Below are 18217 nucleotides of genomic sequence, written 5' to 3'. Positions count from 1 at the left end.
ATTTACTTTTTTAATCACTAAACCTGGAGTTGAAAACAGGAATCTCTTTCACCAGGGCCATTATTTCAAATTCTGTGACTTTGAAACCTTTCTTATTGATTTAAGAAAAGCATTCTCAATAGATCCTAAGCAATCATTTACTATACATCCAGATTCTACTGGTCTCTGTGTAAATATTTTGTTCTGAGCCTACAGCATCCTTACAAATCATGCATGTATTAAAGTGAGTCCAACCCTTTATTATTATAGGAAGACCAGTCTTGTGAATTGCTGTGATTTTTTTAATATGAAAACAATATCCCTTGATACATAGCATTTATTGAAAGAAAGATTGCATTAGTGCATTATTAGCTTTTCAGCTGTATTGGGTTCTTTCTCCAGCAGAAAAAACAGCTTCTAATAATCAGTGTGATCTACCTGTTATTCTCTTCTTCTCTCCCAAGTCTATCTCTAACCATTCACGGTTACTGCTGTGGTTAGAGGCCCAGGCCAGCCCCTGGACTTGAAGCCAAGCCTTGTCAGGAGACCACTGGAACAGTTGTCCAAATTCGTTGGTCTCCTCCCAGTAGGAAGACGCAGTGATCTGGCTCTTGGAGAGGAATGCTTCATCCAGACTGAGGGATTTATTGCAGCCTAGGAGTCCCAACACAGACAGACATAAGCAGTTATTTTGTGCTTTCACAGCATATTTTTACATTAGGCTAGCAACATATGAAGACCGCCCACAACAGCCAAGTCAGATGTTGCCTAATCTGGTGCTAACCTGATGCTGTCCATTAACTGTGGTGTTTGCCAGTCAATTTATAGTGGATAATGCAGTAGTGGGATGGAGTCCCTCTCCATTACCAACTCAGATCCTACATACAAGACACCTTCTGACTACATCTGTTATTTTTAATTTGCCCTTTTGTTTTTTAATCTCTGAATATTTTTATTGTTGTTCATGTGAAGACTACTTTTATTTATTTATTTATTTTTCCTTCTGAAACATAATATTTGTGTTTAGAGTTTGGCATTCACTAATTTTGCTGTACAAAACTTTTCTAAGATGAAGGCACTGTACTGAAAGGAACACTTTACTGTAAATATTTCACCATTTTCACCTGCAGTGAGGACTAGGAAAGTTACTCATTAGAGAAGCTCCTTGATACTGCTGCCAAGAGGTGATATCATGAAGGTAATAGCTGCAGGCAAGTATTATAAAATCCACCAAAGAACCCACAAAATTCTACACATCAAGGTTCCTCAGAAAAAACGGGCCAATGTGATATGGTTTCAATGAAGTTAAAAATAATTTCCTGGCAATTTCAAAGGCCTATCTATGTTCAACAGTTTTCAGTGGAACAGTAAATGATTTTATCTAAAATGACTGAAATATAACTCGAATGAATGAGCACAAACTTTTCCCCCCTCTTTGCTGTGTTTTATGTAAATTAACAGCTTGACGGATTAAAGATGCTTTTGCTTCTTTGAAACTCATAAACAAAGGTAGCTCTGTGTAAGTTCAATGTAAATATATTTTCATTCCTCTGTGTGTTTTAGTTCTGGGATAATGAAGATGGAACTTATAAATATCTGAAGAAAAACTGCTTTCATTTTCTGCCACCTAAAGTACATAAAAATGGAATTATCTGATTGCCATTTTTCATATGCGAGCACCAGAAACGTAGCATCAGAATGCTATTTCTGTTTCTCATCTATGTGCATATGACCTATTCCTATTCTATTTTTTTCTAGCTCACTTCATATCCCCTCATTATTTTTTTTTTTATCCAACTTGCCAATTTAAAAAATTGTTGTCCTAAAATATCCTTACTGGACACGATCTAACATTTACAATCTGATTACTTTTCAAAACTTTTAGGAAAATACTTAAATAAAAAGGTAAAATGTGAACATATAAGAAGAAAGGCATTATTCTTACCATTTGAAGTAAATATAAACCGCTTATCTGACAAGGAACCACTGTAAGAAAAAAAGAAAGTATTTCAGCCTTTCAGGAACCAGCCATAGGAGTGCCAGAACATGGGTGGTTTCATTGTGGCACAAAATCACATTTTATCTAGCAAAATATCTCTGGCCAGATAACTGCTTACTTTGCTGCTTGACCACCTACCCCCTAAGAACATTCTCGTGCATCTCGTGCTGTGTATTCAGGTCACTAACAGCAGTTTTGATCATCTGCTGTGCTTTAAGGTGACCGAGTCCCCATCTCACCAGCCTGTTACTCTTCCTGTGCACTTCTGCTTCACTCCTCTGTACAGGGCCCTTATGGCTTCTCCGAAATCCTTCACCCCCTGCTCCTCAGACCAGCCAAATAAAAGCATGCAAAAGAAGCCAGGAGCTAGAAAGCCAACAGGGACTTGCACTACCTACAATGCCTGCTCCAGCGTGGGGCTAAATGCTCTTCTCCCATCCATTTAGAGCAACTTCAGTGAAATCAGTGAACTTCTGTTGATGTAAGTCCACATCTAGTTTGAAGAAAATCTGTCCTTAAATTATGCTTGGTTGTGACTAAGCCACATTAGCTCTGGCCATTCCCATGTTGGCTAAGCATGCGCATCAGTCAGACAATGCAAACTGTTGCTTGGTTTAATCTGATTCAGATTAAACAGATTATGTTCTGGTTAACAATATGTAATCTGTTATAATCTGTTATAACCATGTCCAACAGCTCTTATTAGGAGTTGTTCTTTTGTCTTTGCTAACAGCAGCATATCTGTGGCTTCCCTTTTGTCCCTCCTTGTAACCAACTACTTTACTAGCCAATCCTTTGGCCACTCAGCACAGCCCTGCACAACTCAGACCACCACGAAGTAACCATAGCAAGGGAAAGCTGTGCACTCCTTGTCCATCCAGAGAGCCACTTTCCTTTCTGATACCCACTGAGATGCCCTGAGATCTTTTTCCAAAAACGATCCCTTAGACTGGCTGCATATTCAAAATGAAAGCATGGGCTTTAACCTGGAATTCCTGCGTATTTCCTGAAAATCTGACCCCTTCAATGCTGTTTCAAGTGGCTGCATGCATCAGGTGCCCTTTTTTAAGAATCGTGGCCAGCACAACTGAGCAGAGCAGTAAAACAACTGCAGTTCAAGACAGCTCCCCTTCAGGCTGCCCTTTGTTGTCAGCCAGGAGAATTTCCCCAAAGATTACCTATAAGAGTCCATCAGCCCATAGCCTAACAGTGATGCACACGGCCATATGTTTAGAGAGTCCTGCAAATGGGGAAGTGGAAAGTGGTCCCATGTCAAGGTCAAGAAAAACACTGCTTTTTTTTTTTTGTCACCGAGGGAAAGTTAACGCCTACAGGCAAACAAAGTCCTTCAGGGATGATGGAGGGCGTGGGGAGGGAGCTGATTTATTTGGGCATGTAGGCGGTGGAGTAGCTACTGAGAAACTCAACCCCTCCCCTCCCACATCTTCCCCCCAGGCGATCCTCACGGGCCATCAGATGTGCTCTGCTTGCTACAAGCCAGTTTGGAACTACAGCCAAAACTATTTTTGCTTTCTTAGTGAATGCAAAGCGATCCAATTCAAAAGAGGAAAAGAAAAGGAAAACACGCAGCGATCAGTAAAACCTCCCCAAAACAGAAATCACAGCACTCCTCAAATGCTTATTTATATTTATACACTATCCCTTCATAATAAAAAAGTCACTGAGGTCCCTTTCAAACTACAGGTCTGCAATTTTAGCAATGAAAGGGAGGAGGTTAGCATTCCCAGGATCTATAAAGCTATAAAATCAAGCTGAAATATTTCTGCTATAATTCCGCAAGTCACCAAGGAGGACAAACTAATTCAGTGAGTGGTAATTCATCAATTTCGTAATGTGACAGGTGGCATTTGTCACACAAATTTCACTTTGTCCGTTAAGGAATGGCATCACCCTGTGCTCCTCATTTTCCTGGCAACCTTCAGGATCCTGCCTAGCCAACAGCATCAGTGACAGCATGGCAGACCTGTGCTGGTGCCTCTGAAATAAAAGAAAAAAAAAAAAAAGGATGCTGCTTTACATGATAAATGTGTGTAAATCTCAGATCCATTTTTTCCAGAGTCAGTCCCAAGGAAGCTTCTTATAAGCAGCGCAGGTTAACACCACATCACATATTTCACAATTCATGAGCATGTCGGCTCTTCCATTTTCAAAGACAAATGATTTCACATGTGCAGATGTACAGTCACGGGCCTCCACAGGCAGCTCACATTACAAAGTTAAAACCCCGTATATTTGTACTCGGGTAGCAGAACTGTCCAATAAATCCAGCCACTTGATCTTCATTATATCATTTGCGGGTTCAGGTCCGCACATGGGGCACGGGAGCTGAAAATCTCATAGATAACAGGGCATAACAAGCACACTGAAAAATGAAGTCAGGGAAGCCAAGGTCAGGTCTTAAGGGCTGGCAAGTGAGCGATTCATAATTCTGCTGTTACATTATAATACAGATATGTAACAGCCCAATGCACACAAGCAGCGGCTTTGGATGAGGTCAGTTTCAGCTCAAGTCACTAGATAATTTAAATCTTTAATACTGGAATCCACTAGAAATGAGATTTTAAAAACTCAAGTAAGCTTTCGTTTAAGGGAGTGCAAAGAGCTGTGATGACACTGCTGTCTAAGCATCGTTCTTTCCTTGCTGACGCTGGCTGTTCGGAGGAACGTATTGTAGCACAGAGGTACCCGAGGACGGTGAAAGTAGGCAGCTTTGGAAATACATCTCATAAAAGCCTTTTTAAAGCATGAAATGCACTGGTTCATTTTCTTAGCAAACATGCCCACTGTTTCTAGGGACACTTCCATTTGAAATACAATGATTTCCCTGCATCCTCCCATGTACCTCTCCCAGAATAATGGGATCACACCAGCAGTTCATCAGCTCCTGGGATCACCCCAGCTGCCAGGAAGAGCAGAAGCATCCTGGGAATGGCTGTGCTCACCCTCCTACTTTTCTAAAAATCACACTATCTCACTTGTAGGGTTCCCATCATGAGCCCATTCACCTTTGGCTGCCTGAATAATCTGCAGAGAGATGTGGATGGCTCCTTGGGGCAAACCAGTCCCTTTGAGAAATGCATTGTCCTCAAGGAGTGCCCCTTCTGCCCCGGGATGCAGGAGAGTTAGGGTGACAATGCTCCTCATTAGGGTGCCCTGTATAAGGGTGATGAATATGAGCCTGGATGGCTCATTTCAGCCTGGGAGCACACATCTTGGCTCTCGCTGGAGCCAGTGGGAGTTGTACCACTTGGTGTAACAGAGATGAGTCTTCATCTCTGTGGGCACCTTCATTACTCATGTGAAATTTATAAGACATTATGTGAGTAGCAGCGTTAAAAGGACACTTGGCGGTTAAGTTCATGGGTTAATTATGCAAACAGTGTTTTCCCCCAGCACATGTACATTTGCTGTCTTCTACGCTTCATTCGTTGCTCACTAACTCTTGTACTGTGAGAAAATACAAGTGGGAATCCCAGCTGTCTTTCATTATAACATTTTATGTGCTACTGTCTGAGTTACTCCTGGGATTCTCAAGGATCACACACACACACACACAAATGTATATAAATGGTTCTACGACATCTTTAGCTACAGCACCAAATATTTAATTTCTAAGGGTTTCACAAAGCTGGCATGTGTGACAGAAAGAATTTGTATTGTTTGCTCTATGGAAAGGCTCAATGCCTGAGCTGAGCTCTCAGTCCTGCTTTGCTTCAGAGAAAATTACAGTATTTTTTCCAAATATTCTAGCTGTCTAACATGTTTAAGAAAAATAGAAAATATTTAGGCTTTAGGGGCCTTCTGTTAGAGGTCAATGTGCTACCCAGTGATGTACATGCTACCCACTTTGTGTATTCCAGTGCCAAGATACAAAGTCATTCAACCTATACTTAAGGTTAATAACAGCAACAGATCAGATGACTGCTTATGTTTTCCATAGGTTGACATGCAAATATGGCCCGGGTCACGGGGTTCGAGACTTAAAAATTAAACATTTGATTACATAAATTTGCTCATCAGCTGGCAGAAGTGAAATGCATACATGGAGAGCTTTAAATTAGTTTCAGTTTTACCACCACTATGTATCATGGTGATCCTGTAGTTGGTTTGGCTATTTCTGTTTCACTGAGAGAAGTGAGACTGAATGCACACAAAATGGCTGATATGGTACTGTAGTTTGTTGTAGTTTGTTGTAGTTCTTGTTTCAAAATGAAAGAGTCATATTGTCTTAGCTCCTTTAGTCTATGGGACTGAAGACATTTCCCTTTCCACAAAAAAAAAAAAAAAAATTAAAAAATGGATCTTGCGAAATCCAGATAACATTTTAAAATTAAAAAATATGAACCAGCAGGAATGACAGAGGCAGTTGCTAGAAGGGCTTACTGTACTGGATAGAGATTAGAGGATTTATTTCTACTTCAACAACAGCACAATTAAAAGTCAGAAGATAAGTGGTAAATATAACACCCTTGCTATAAATATTCTAAAAGAGAAGAATTCTGAACATGTCAAAAGCACAACGTTTAAGAAGGTATTCACTGAATCCCCTATGGCTCAACGGCACTTTTTATTTATTCATGCTTCCTAGTTTTTTTTTAAAACTCTAACATGAATTTAGCATGATTTATTAGCACATCGATTAAAGGTGTTTGTTGCAGAACATCGTACTTTCATGTATCTGCTAACAAGATAATTTGCAAATGTGTTTTGGAAGGAAAAGCAAAAAAGAGAAAGAAAATACAGCCCTGTGCTACATAAAGCCACATAAACTTGGAATGTTCTCCCACAATCTGCACCAGCAGAATTTTAGTACAGCCATAGAAACAAACCCCAAAAGCCCCAAGACCCACACCCAACATCTTCTCCTTCCCCAAAAAAACATCAGTGTGGTGTCCCACCTGCTTCTGCTGACCTGCTCAGTGCATTATGCTCCGGGGATCGCCCCCAGAGCCAGCGTCGGGCGCTGGTGGTACTCACTCATGCGAGGGGACACCGTTGGCGACGACACCTTCATAGTGGCTGATGCCCTTCTGCTGGGTGACGCTGATCTGCCCGCCCAGCTCATCTGCGATGATGCCCGCGTGTATCGCTGACTTGCACAGCAGCGACGTCTGAAAGGCAGAAGGCAGCACACCAAAACACTCAGGGGATGGGGCTGAAATAACAGTAATGCTCCCACTCCCAAGCCACTCTTAGTGTTGGAGCACAGAACAGCCTGCACAGGCACAAGAGCAATAGCAAGTGTGTGTATGGGGGGGCACCCACAACAGGAATCTTTGAAACAAAATACATCTGTTTCCAACATATGATTTTTATTTTTGCAAACAAGAAAGCTAATGATCTGGTTCTGGGAAGGTGCTATAAGGTTTTAACCTAATAAATACCTGGCCTGCCTCAGGAAAACAAAGTCAAAGGCAACACGACCAGCCTTCTTTGCAAAGGGAAAATCAGAATTACTTCCTGAACTTACCTGAAGGCAGACCTGTCTGTTACTGTGTACTGCCTTAGGATTTGAGGCATGGTATGCACTGGGAAATTCAGCTGTGTGTCATTCACATGGGCACCTCCACCACTTTCCAAGCTGGGGTGCCTGACTGTCCCCTCCGGGGAGGGCTGGGTGTGCTGGGGACACAGGGGCAGCAGAGCACGTGGAGCCCTGAAGGCCCTTCCCATCAGAAAGCTGAATCCCGTGTTCACGGCGGAGGGAAATTTTCTTTCAAAAATTCCTCCGCCTAGATAAGATCTGCATGAGGTCATGCCATGTGCTGCTGTTCTTTTCTAATCGCCCTGTACAGCAGGAATAACTCCAGCTAATTAGAGGGCGATGTGGCATTTCTTTGTTTTTTCAGCTCTGCTGTTCTCTGGGATGGGGCGGTGTGCTTGAGTAACTGGACAGACAGGTTGGACGTGAACACTGGCATTTTGGAAACTCAGCAACTGCTTTACTTGTGATAGGGTGGGATTTTGCTTCAGTGATAGGATTCAGCTTACTCTGCTGTGAAAGACGTGAAGATTTCAGAGGCATGAAGGGAGGGAGGCGAGGGGCACAGAGAAGGCAGAACAATGTGTGGTACGAACTGCGGGTAAAACCACTCGGGCAAATTCATTTTAAAGATCAAGCAGTTAATAAAAAATGATCCAAGAGGTTTTTAGTTATCAGTGGGATGTGATTAAGCAGAGTATAATATTTATTTCATCTCAGAGCAGATTCCTGGGATACTGCAAACAAAATCTTAAAGAAAACCCACAAGTTACTGAAATGCTTTTTATTCCTGCACAAGATAACTTTAGAAAAGAAATGCACACAGACTCCAAACAAGTAAAAAATGAAGTCACAGGAATATTTAGTACATTGAAGAGCACTCCCTCAAGAGGGAAAAACCCCGTGCAGCCAAAAAGCCAGAAAACTATAGCAAGTTTAGTCGACAATCAGTGGACTTTGTTCTCACACGATTGATTAGCCTGTTTGAAAAGTGTCTCGGTGTGCTTATACACTGATAACACACCAATATACTGATAGTAAAAGGTATATCTAACACAGATGGGAAGAATTATTGACAAAAACCAAGCAGCAAAAATTGAGACCAAGTTGTGCTATACAACTGAGCAACAGATTCTTTTTTATTTATTTATTTATATATATTTTTTTTCATTTTTTCCCTCATTATCCTGAGTACTTACATCTCTGTATCCTTCTCCTATATTCCCAGAAACGTCGCCTGCAATGTCTCTGCAGCCAGCAGGACAGTATCTGCTGTAGTAAAAGAACAGAGGCTTGCTTAAAAAACTGGACTGTAATGATGGCACACAGAAACAAACCCATGCAAAAGAAATGCTCTCAAACCCGCAGTTATTTTAGCAGTAAGTTCTGGCTCATCACATATCATTGACTATAGAGGGTAAATAAAAGTGGCCCTGAATAGACTGCACATAGCAGCACACAAAGAATCAAAACAGCAGTTTTCCAAGTGCATTTTTGTTCAGTTCTGTTGTTCTAGAAATGCTATTATGCACGCTTGCAGCCCAGCCCAGATAAGAAGCCTGCATGCACATCCAGGCGGTAACCAGCAAAGTACAATTTATTACCATTTCAAATCCTATCAAGGAGCCAAGAAATTATAGCTTGTCCTCAGATAATCTTTTATCAGCTGGGGCGTGATCTGCTCTCAGGAGACGCAATGGAATTCAAGGCTACTTTGAATTTCAAAGTGGAAACTCTTTTTACATATACCATACGCATGTATGCCCAAATGAGAATTGCTGAGAGCTCTGTAACTCAGCAGAGGAACTTGTTTTCCTGGGCTGCAGACTTCCATTCTGTACTACTGCTTCTCATAGCCAGGCCTGACACTATTACAGCGTTGTAGCTCAAAAACTCCTCCAGACAACTAAGACTGTATATGTCTTAGGTGACATTTTACAACAATTAGACAAGATGCCAGAAAAGTAAACGACAGCACAGAGTGGTGTAAAACTTCTTTACCTGTATTCAGTCTTTGTGTAGTGGTTTGCTCGTTCCAAACATGTGATTAGATCTGTGAAAAGTTTACAAATGTCAATCCCAGCCAGAGGACAAGGAAATATAGAAGAACATTTGGCTAAACATAAAATTGCATTTGAAGACCTCTCTGTAATACTTGCACAACTTTATTAGAAGTAAAACAACATCTAAGGATTTCCCTCATTCTTTTCATCTCCCTCTTCTACTCATGCTTTATGCCCCTTCATCAAAGATGCACAGATCCCCAGAATATTAAATGTAGGATTTGTATCTTAACCTCTACAATCTCTTCATCCTATCACAGTGTGGTAAAAGCCCAAAATACCAAAGGTATTTTCTTTTTCACCGGGCCTGTACTGCGAATTATCTAGGCAAGATTTCAGCAGCTGTTAGATCTGCTTAATGTTACAATTGCTTCTTGCACACAAGCTATTAAAAATACGATGGTTCATGCTAATAAGATACCAAAAATATTTAGGACCAAACATTTGGGACAAAGTTTATGTGTAGGGAAGATAATGAAATAGAGAGTAAAATGCTGCTTATCCTTCAGAAACAGTACTTTACCTGGATGATCACTACTGGCGTAGGACAACAGAAAGCCTCGTCCTGACACGTGGGATCCACTCTCAAAGCGAATAGTCGCTTCGTTGCTGTCCAGAATGATTTCTTTGGGGACAGGCATCATATTACCACAGTAGGGCCCTACAGACAGAACGGAGATTTCAGAGTTTAGATGAGATAGTTAGGCTGGAGTATTCTTGTGATTAGCAGAGAGTTTCATAACATGCTCATTCTCCTTCAGTATAATCCAAATGTTGACAAGAGGGTTTGAACTTCAGTCCTTTATGGGTATGAGCTCCAGCGTTACCCTGACAAAGAATGGCAAGAATCCAATTGTCTCTTCATGGCATAAATTCTAGTATTAAGATCTCTCATTGCATAAGCCTCAAGAGAATGATTAATGCTCTTCCACCTTTGAAGTACAGTGTTCTTAAAAGCAGCAGTAACTCATTAGAGAAAAGAATAAAGAGAACATTTAAAGGCAATCCAAGGAATCTACACAGGGTGTGCTAGATAAACTCTCCAGATGCATACAGCTGAGGCTGCTTCAGCATAGCAGCTATTCAGAAAAGGCTAAGATCACAAACAGTGTACCTGGTCTTAAGGGATGTGTGTGCCACGAGTCATGTTGTACAACTAAGCAGTACTGCTTTGCTCAGAAAATTTCTGCATTTATTTGCCTTTTAAAAACATCATCAGTCCATTGAAACCCAGAGTTCAAGTTTCCAGAGTTTTAGATGAAATAAAGAGGAAGAGGAAGGGGAAGGGAGCAGGAAAAGGAGACACGAGTCTTGCACCTACGTTGAATTAGATAAGAGTTTTATAGCTACCAACTGCAATACGTTGGAGCACTCCGCAGGACACTCTGTTGCCACAGCAGGCATGTCTGGGACTCTTTGTGACTACATTTGCTCCTTCAGAAGTCAGTTCCTGAGGGGAACTTGCTTTTGAAATCACCATAGTCTTTGCTCTTCTGTCACCACGCCTGGGTGCAAACACTTGTCCCTGGCTGCCGTCAGATGTAGAAAATCATAAGCAATTTGGGTCTGCTTCTTTGAATTTATGGTGATGCTTACAATATAAACCACTAAATAAGAGGTTTTGTAAAATGACAAACATTTTTTCCTAAGAGAAAAAACAAACAAGACCCTTTAAAAGCCCTCAGACCACGTGTTTTCTTGAAGTGTATGACAGCTTCTGTATACTAAAGCAAGTTGTTAGGATAAAAAATGATCCCTTTGATTTTTCCTGGACAATCTCATTTTCTTGGTGGTGGTGGACACCTTATGGTAACTTGGAACTGACTTCTGAGATACATGTACAAGAAGCTATAGTCAAAGCGCAGCACAAATTTTGTGTGTAGTAAAACAGGCTTCTAAAAGCCTCTTCATTTTATTTGATATTCTTTGGGGGTGGGGAGGTGTCTTTCCCAAATAGTTCACCAATTTTAAAGCAACTACAAGATCAGCCCATAGAGTAGCCCAGTCAGAGGCAATGACAGCCAGCTGTCAGCAGAGTGGGACAAATTAAAGGAGGAACTCTGTCTTTTGGCTTATAAAAATTATAAGGCAAAGCCAGGCAGGCAGAGAAACAAGTGACAATTGTGACATTTCCCTCGAGTACTCCTGTGTTGAAAATGACTCACGACTTAGTCAGAGAAAACAATGTCTATAAAAAGGGTTAAACAAATTGCTTAGGAAATGAACTTATCAAAAAGACAGCATTTGACACTGTGTCATACCAGACAACTGCACGAGTGATTTATTTGAGAAGGTCTTTTGTGTCAGATTGCAGTGGGAGAAGTAAAGTGCTAACTTAAAATTTTACTTTTTTTTTTTTTTTTTTTTCTCCAGAGTGGAGAAAGAGAGAGAGAAAGGGGAAGAAGAAAGGAAGGCATTGTGTTTCTTCAAAATAGCAAGATTGAGAAAGCTTTAATCTTTTTCTTCTCTCAGGGACTGACTACATGTTTTCTCACCAATGCTCTTTGGCTTTTTCCCTTGCAGCGATTTGCAGTGACCTATCAACTCTGTAGGTATAATTTAGATCGCTGACTCACTCAACCGCACACTGGCTGGAGCAGGACTGTGTGTCTCCTTCAGCAGCAAGTCTACATGTGTCCCAGGTAATTATACAAACAAATCACACATAACAAGAAAAAATAATAAAATAAAAAAAATCTAGACTCATGGAGTTGTATAATATGAAAGCCAGTAATTCAGATACAATCAACTTAAGAAATCAGCGTGCAATGCCTGAAGAGAAGTTTCTACTGTTAAGTATTAAATCCAATATGGGTTACAAAGCTATCGTTATCTCACAGTTATGCCAAGTTATGCAGGTCTGGTGTACCCAGAGACTCCAATGGGTAGCTCCACACTAAGGGAACCCAGGACTAATTACTTCAAGGATATAAAAGCAAGAAGTAGAATCCACTGCAGGGATTAATATCTTTCCAAATGTTTATCAGTTATCTATCTGCATAGATTAAAAAAAAAAAAAGGCATTTATAAACACCAGAGAGCATTCACTTGTTCTTTGTTCCAAACAGATGAAGCCTTGCACATATTTCGACACAGCTCTTCTCAAGAATTCAGTTAGTATCAGCAATACACAACCAAGTCTTCAGCCTTCTGTGAGATCTAGTAAAGCTTAATTCCAGGCTACCAAATACAGAAATTAACACTCAGAGCTAAGGTTTAGGAAAAAAAAAGCATTAACTCACATGTAATTTTTGTTTTTGGAGATAGTTTTGCCTTTACTACATGAAAGAACAACAGATGTGCAGTCAGTTTTTATGAAAAGGTGTTATTTCTTGCTCTTTAGTGCTTATAATGACCAATATTGACCAATGTAAGCATATTTAAATTACTTAATAATACGGTTTTCTGTTTAGCAGCTCCTCTCCTTTGCCCTGTGTTTGCAGAGTGGCCTTTTTGACCTCTGATTCTCATTTTCCTCTCAGTCAATTCATTACACATTGACAGTTTTTCAAGAAATTCCCCAGGTAATAACCGGTAGTGCTTAGAAAACAAAACTCTTCAGGGTCAAGGCAGTTCTTTGGGTTCAGTTTTGACAGAGAATTTTACACTTTGATCCGTTTTCGAATTTCCTTCAGAAAAATATGATTGTTCTTAACCACGTGTACTCTTTCCTGTGTACTTCCATACAGTAATTCTCCATCTAATTTCATGTTGAAAAAGGCAGAGAAAGGTTACCCTCCCACGCTTCCAACGTTTCAGCTCATGGTGTGCCTGAGTTAGATGCACTTACACTACACATAGTAACACCCAGCATGGTTGTTCTCCATTGACTTACCTAGTCTCCCATCAATGTACTTACTGTAAGATTTCATAGACGTTAAGACTAAAACCACTCAGCACATGCAGTGATTGGACTTAATCTGAAAACAGCCTGTCTTAGGCAGTATTTTTGAATTGTGATTGAAGTGACAAGATCACACGTCAAAAATACAGTTTTAGCATCTACTTTTAAGACTCGTATGTGCTCCCTGTCTTCTCTGTCCATTTCACCAAGGATCTGTCGACTTCTCCAGGCTGTCTATATGAATAACTGAACAACCTCAGTGGGGAGGAGGGATGAAGGCACAAGCCTTGGTTTGTGCCTGTATACAATGAAGGGGCTTGTTTAAAGAGTCCTGTTAACTTTTACTGCAGCATTTTGACTTGACTCTGCACAAAAATTTAATTTCTAAACTTGGGACTAAGCCAGAAGATTTTAAGATCCCCTTTTAAAATCGCCAGATCCTGTTATCAGTTTTTAATCTTCTGATGTTGTGAGGTGGGTTGCTTTGCATATTCGGCTTGACAAACGAGTCACCAATGTTGATCTCTCTCCCTGTTTCCTGTTTAAGCGACTCTGTGGGATGTCTGCTAGGCTAAGTAGGCAGGATTATTTGGTTTGTTTACTAAGAACAAAGAAAGGATTTTGATTTAATAAACAGATGTGTTACATGTCCTGAAACTGAGTAGGTGTTCTTCACATTTCAGTGTTACTATATCCACATGCCAGGGCCTTTTTTTCTTTTGGTGTCTCACTAATGAGCTGACCCAAGTGTAGTTCCGTCTGTTCACTCCAGATTCATTAATATATATGTATTTTTTTAAATTCTGCAAGAGAGCTATTAGGAGCTTATGGATTGTGAATGTACCTATTTTAATATTCTCTATAATTAAATTAACATTTAATGCCTTTCCTCCAGAACTCCTGATCTGTTGATATGGTTTAGGTGGCTTAAATGAAATACTCTTATTTTGAAATTATTGTCTCCAAACAGTATTAACATCCTGTGAAATACACAGTAAATTGTCTCATGGATATCCTTTGGCTGGTGTGTCTGGAGACAGATGAGATTATTTTATGCTTTGTTTATTTTTTAAATTTTAGCAATAGTCTACTGCTTTTGTCTTTTTCATAATAGTGTTGTCTTGCAAATCTGATGATCTTTACAGCATTGTCTGCTTTTATGAAGTCTAGTTTACTTCTGCTGTCAGCCAGTCTCTGGCATATTTCCTGAGATTACTTTGTTGAGTTGTGCTCCTTTATTCTTTCTACTTCCCTCAAGAAGCACTGTGCCTAGAGGACTCACTTCTTTCACACCAACTGGCAATGCCTACATGCTGCTTGTTTCTGTAGTATTTGCTATTTTCTGCTTTTTTTTTTTTTTTTCTTTTTTTTTTATTCTGTAAGGCTTTTTTCTTTCTTTTAAAAGCAATTCTTTTTGTCTTTGCCTATTGCGCGTCTGGGCCATTCTGCTTTCAAATTCCTCATCTTCATTTGAATTCTCCACTTGGATGTTTGAAGAGATCACTAGAAAACTCAGTTTAGATATAAACTCATAAAGACCTATGGTTCCACGGGCAATCTCCCTTTCTGCTTTCTGTCTTTAACATTAGACTTGAAGAGCAACACATCTTATGAACAATGTGTGCAATGATCCTAGGGTTATGCTTCTCCAGAATTATCATTTCCTAAAGAGTTTGTATGGGAAATGTTTTAAATTGTCATCTTCCCTTTTGTCAAACAATATGACTTGAAAGTACCTCAATAGTAGGGTAAGAACAGGGGATGCGATGAACGTGGATTATGCTTGCTTCATTTCTGAGCTAAAAACTCAGCCAGTGTGCAAGTCTTTCACAAACAGCTCACAAAAACTGCAAGGCTGTTTTATGAAAACATATGCATTCTTGAAATTTGTCTCCATCCCACGTTCACAGAAATGCTTCACTTTCATAAGAAGTAGCTGAGCATAACCAGTAGTACTTCCTCTCCTATTACCAAGAAAGAGAGAAGAGAAACCTCTTCTTTGCTCCGAACCTGTGATGAACAAGCGCTGGGGTAACCAGCACCACCCACAAGGATGTGCCACAAGATGAAAAGCGCAGGTTCACGTCCTTCTCTGCAGGACATGGGGAAAGTGGTGTTAAAGCTCAGTAGATATGAGTTGATAGGGTAGTCACACTCATTAGTCAGGATGAAACAGTCTGGTTATTCAATATTTAACTGTACAACACAGGCTGACCTCAGAATGAGTGTAAGTGGTTCTTGTTTTAAGAAAAAATATATAACTTTTAGTTTGTGTCTAAAAGGTTGCCAAAGATTGTGATAAAGGAAAGAAAAAAGTATCCAAATAGAGTTGGGCTGGAGAAGTAATTACAGTTTAAAAACGAAAGATCTGGGCCACCTGCTCCCACAGTCTGTAGGTCTGCCTGCTTGACCCCAAACGAGATCTCCCCTTGTACTGTGGTTTTAGCTAAACCCACAGACAGAAGCATAGCAACAGCTAGGAACCTTTAGTAAAGAGCTATACCTCTTTAACAACAGCAACAACAAAATAAAACCCAGAAAAATACACAATACGATTTATGCATCTAAAAGGACTAAAAGGTCATTTGATAAAAGAAAAGCAGGCCTTCTTTGCTCTATAAGTAAATCTTTCCAAAGCTAAAACCTTGGGCTTCTGTAACCCCTCAGGTGAAACCCAACTGTTAAAAGAGCTTTGACTGTTAAGAAACCGCTTAACTTGATCTTCAGCGAGAACTTGTCTGGGCATTTCACTGGATTTCCTGAAATACCAGAAACAATACTGTAATAACAAGTTTCCTTTGAGGGGTGAAAAAGAAACCTGGGCACACCCTTTATTCAAGCAAGACACTTATTACAATCTATAATACGGAAAGACTGGTTCGATGAATCGCCTTCAGCCACGATGACAGGTATGAGGCGTTGGAAGGCACTTGGATCTCCTGCACACCTGCATGCGTGCACACACACACACACACACACACACACACACACACACGTGCACACTCACTCTCAGCAGCCATCAGACACTCACACATCAGTAAATGCTCAATTTCCCTAACAACCCTTAGAGACTGGCTGCGGAGAGGAGAAAGCATTTTCAGTAATTTCTCTTGCTATTTCACACTAGTTACTGACTGCAAATTATGCAAGAACAAGTTAACTGCACTAACTCTCCAAATTATTACTAGTCACTCAGCAGATCTGACATCCACCCCAGAGGAACACATCAACCTCCTACTGACTGCAAGTGAATGGAGAACTAAGTAGGCACTTATCTGTTCTTTAATCTCTTTCCAGTCAAGGCTGATGATCATCTCACAAAATTAAGGGAAAAGATGCTAAACCCTTAGATAGGGAAAGAGTGAAGAAAGCAAGAAAAAGGGTCAAAAGAAATACAGGAATCTGATAAAGTCATGAAAAGGAGCTGACTAAAAGCCGTTCCTGTTGAACTTTAAGAACATGCATGTTAATACATTCATGAGCAGTGCAGCAATGGCTGCTGTGTGCTTGAGAACGACAGGGACCACATGGTTAATCTTGTTTTCACATATCCCTTTAACTAATTAAAAAATCAAAAGCTCTTTTCAGAGCTCAGTATTTTTAATATGCTCAGCTAATGCAATTAACTCTAGAAGAAAGGCATTTCAGTAAAGGCTGCACCTTGTCCATGCTGTGAGATCATGCTTTCTATTATCATCTATTCTATATTCCTTTTGTGGGAGTAAAATAAATAAACAAACACCACCCTATTTTCATCCAGTGCAAAGCCATGCCTTTGAAAAGGGACATTATAATATATTTAGTTCTCCTGGAGACAGCATGTGCAAAGATGTGTTAACATTGAAAGATTTGTCAGACAAAGGTGACTCAGTTTCACCAAGACTGGTGTTAGACTGACTACCTTTGCCGACTGATGATTAATGTTTTCACATCTAAGTCTGGATACAAAGGTAGCAGTTTGAAAGAAAAGACTTGTTACAGGGTTGTTCTTCTGGTTAACATAGAGGAAAATAGTGTGCAGAATAATAACCCTGAAATACAGTGTTCAGCCACTTTATGTCTCCAATTTTAGAGCTTCATTAAGATTACTTAATGACTATCTTTTGATGGCAATATCATAGAAATATAAATGCAATGGCTGCCTTCACAGGTTCATCAAAGCTGAGAAGTATCAAAGGTGAGAAGAGCTGTGGTGTAAAGTTTGTGTTCCAGCTGAGCAGGGAGGCTTTAGTAAATCAGTGTACACAACACTACGTGCTTTTGCAGGAAGGAATTAAGTCCACAGTACTCTTGGGGTCAGACTACAAAATTAGAGGAATGCCCTGAACCTAAATAAAACTCCCAAATTAGTGTTCTGCTGTGTAATCTGTAGTCACGGGCATACTAAAGTGAAGAAATCACCTGGCTAACATAAATCCATGAATCCACTCATTTGTGTATAACAGCTTCCCTTTAGGGCATGGAACATAAATACCCTGAATGTGAACAGAGTTGCTCCTTGTGTATTCCATGAATCCCAGAAGTTTATAATGATGAATGAATCAGTGTTATATATAAAGAGTTGTGGGAGAAATCTGAAATGAAAAGAATATTTTGCCATCTGAAGACTTGTTTACACTAATGTTGTATTTACATGCATATAGTGTGGTGCTTTGCCTCTGACCAATTTTCTAAGCTTCAGATACACTCCTGAACAGGAGACTGTATGCATACTGATGTTGCCTCTCCTGTGTTCTGTGGAATTTAAGAGACCAGAATAGTATTTAAACCGTATTTCCCTTTGGACCTTATTTTCTGATAATTGCATACCTCAAAGAGCAGAGGCTGTC

At 40.1% G+C, this 18217-nt stretch overlaps 1 protein-coding gene across 2 annotated transcripts in view; it reads right to left on the bottom strand.

Moving 5' to 3' along the window:
* The window catches only part of DCBLD1 (discoidin, CUB and LCCL domain containing 1), a gene marked incomplete at its 5' end in the record, with an annotated part of 48928 nt that overhangs the window by 11840 nt on the left and 18871 nt on the right, over positions 1–18217 (bottom strand). For both annotated transcript variants that reach the window (XM_084514220.1, XM_084514221.1), the window contains 6 exons: positions 418–633; positions 1925–1965; positions 6977–7110; positions 8681–8753; positions 9483–9534; positions 10068–10205. In XM_084514220.1, the coding sequence (XP_084370346.1) occupies positions 418–633; positions 1925–1965; positions 6977–7110; positions 8681–8753; positions 9483–9534; positions 10068–10205 (654 nt within the window). The remainder of the gene's footprint in view (positions 1–417; positions 634–1924; positions 1966–6976; positions 7111–8680; positions 8754–9482; positions 9535–10067; positions 10206–18217) is intronic.

This window comes from Aythya ferina (genome assembly GCF_964211825.1).
Source record: "Aythya ferina genome assembly, chromosome: 3".
In the NCBI taxonomy this organism is placed as follows: domain Eukaryota; kingdom Metazoa; phylum Chordata; class Aves; order Anseriformes; family Anatidae; genus Aythya; species Aythya ferina.
The sequence above is the reverse complement of the archived record's forward strand: the minus strand, read 5'-3'. Positions and strand labels throughout refer to the sequence as shown.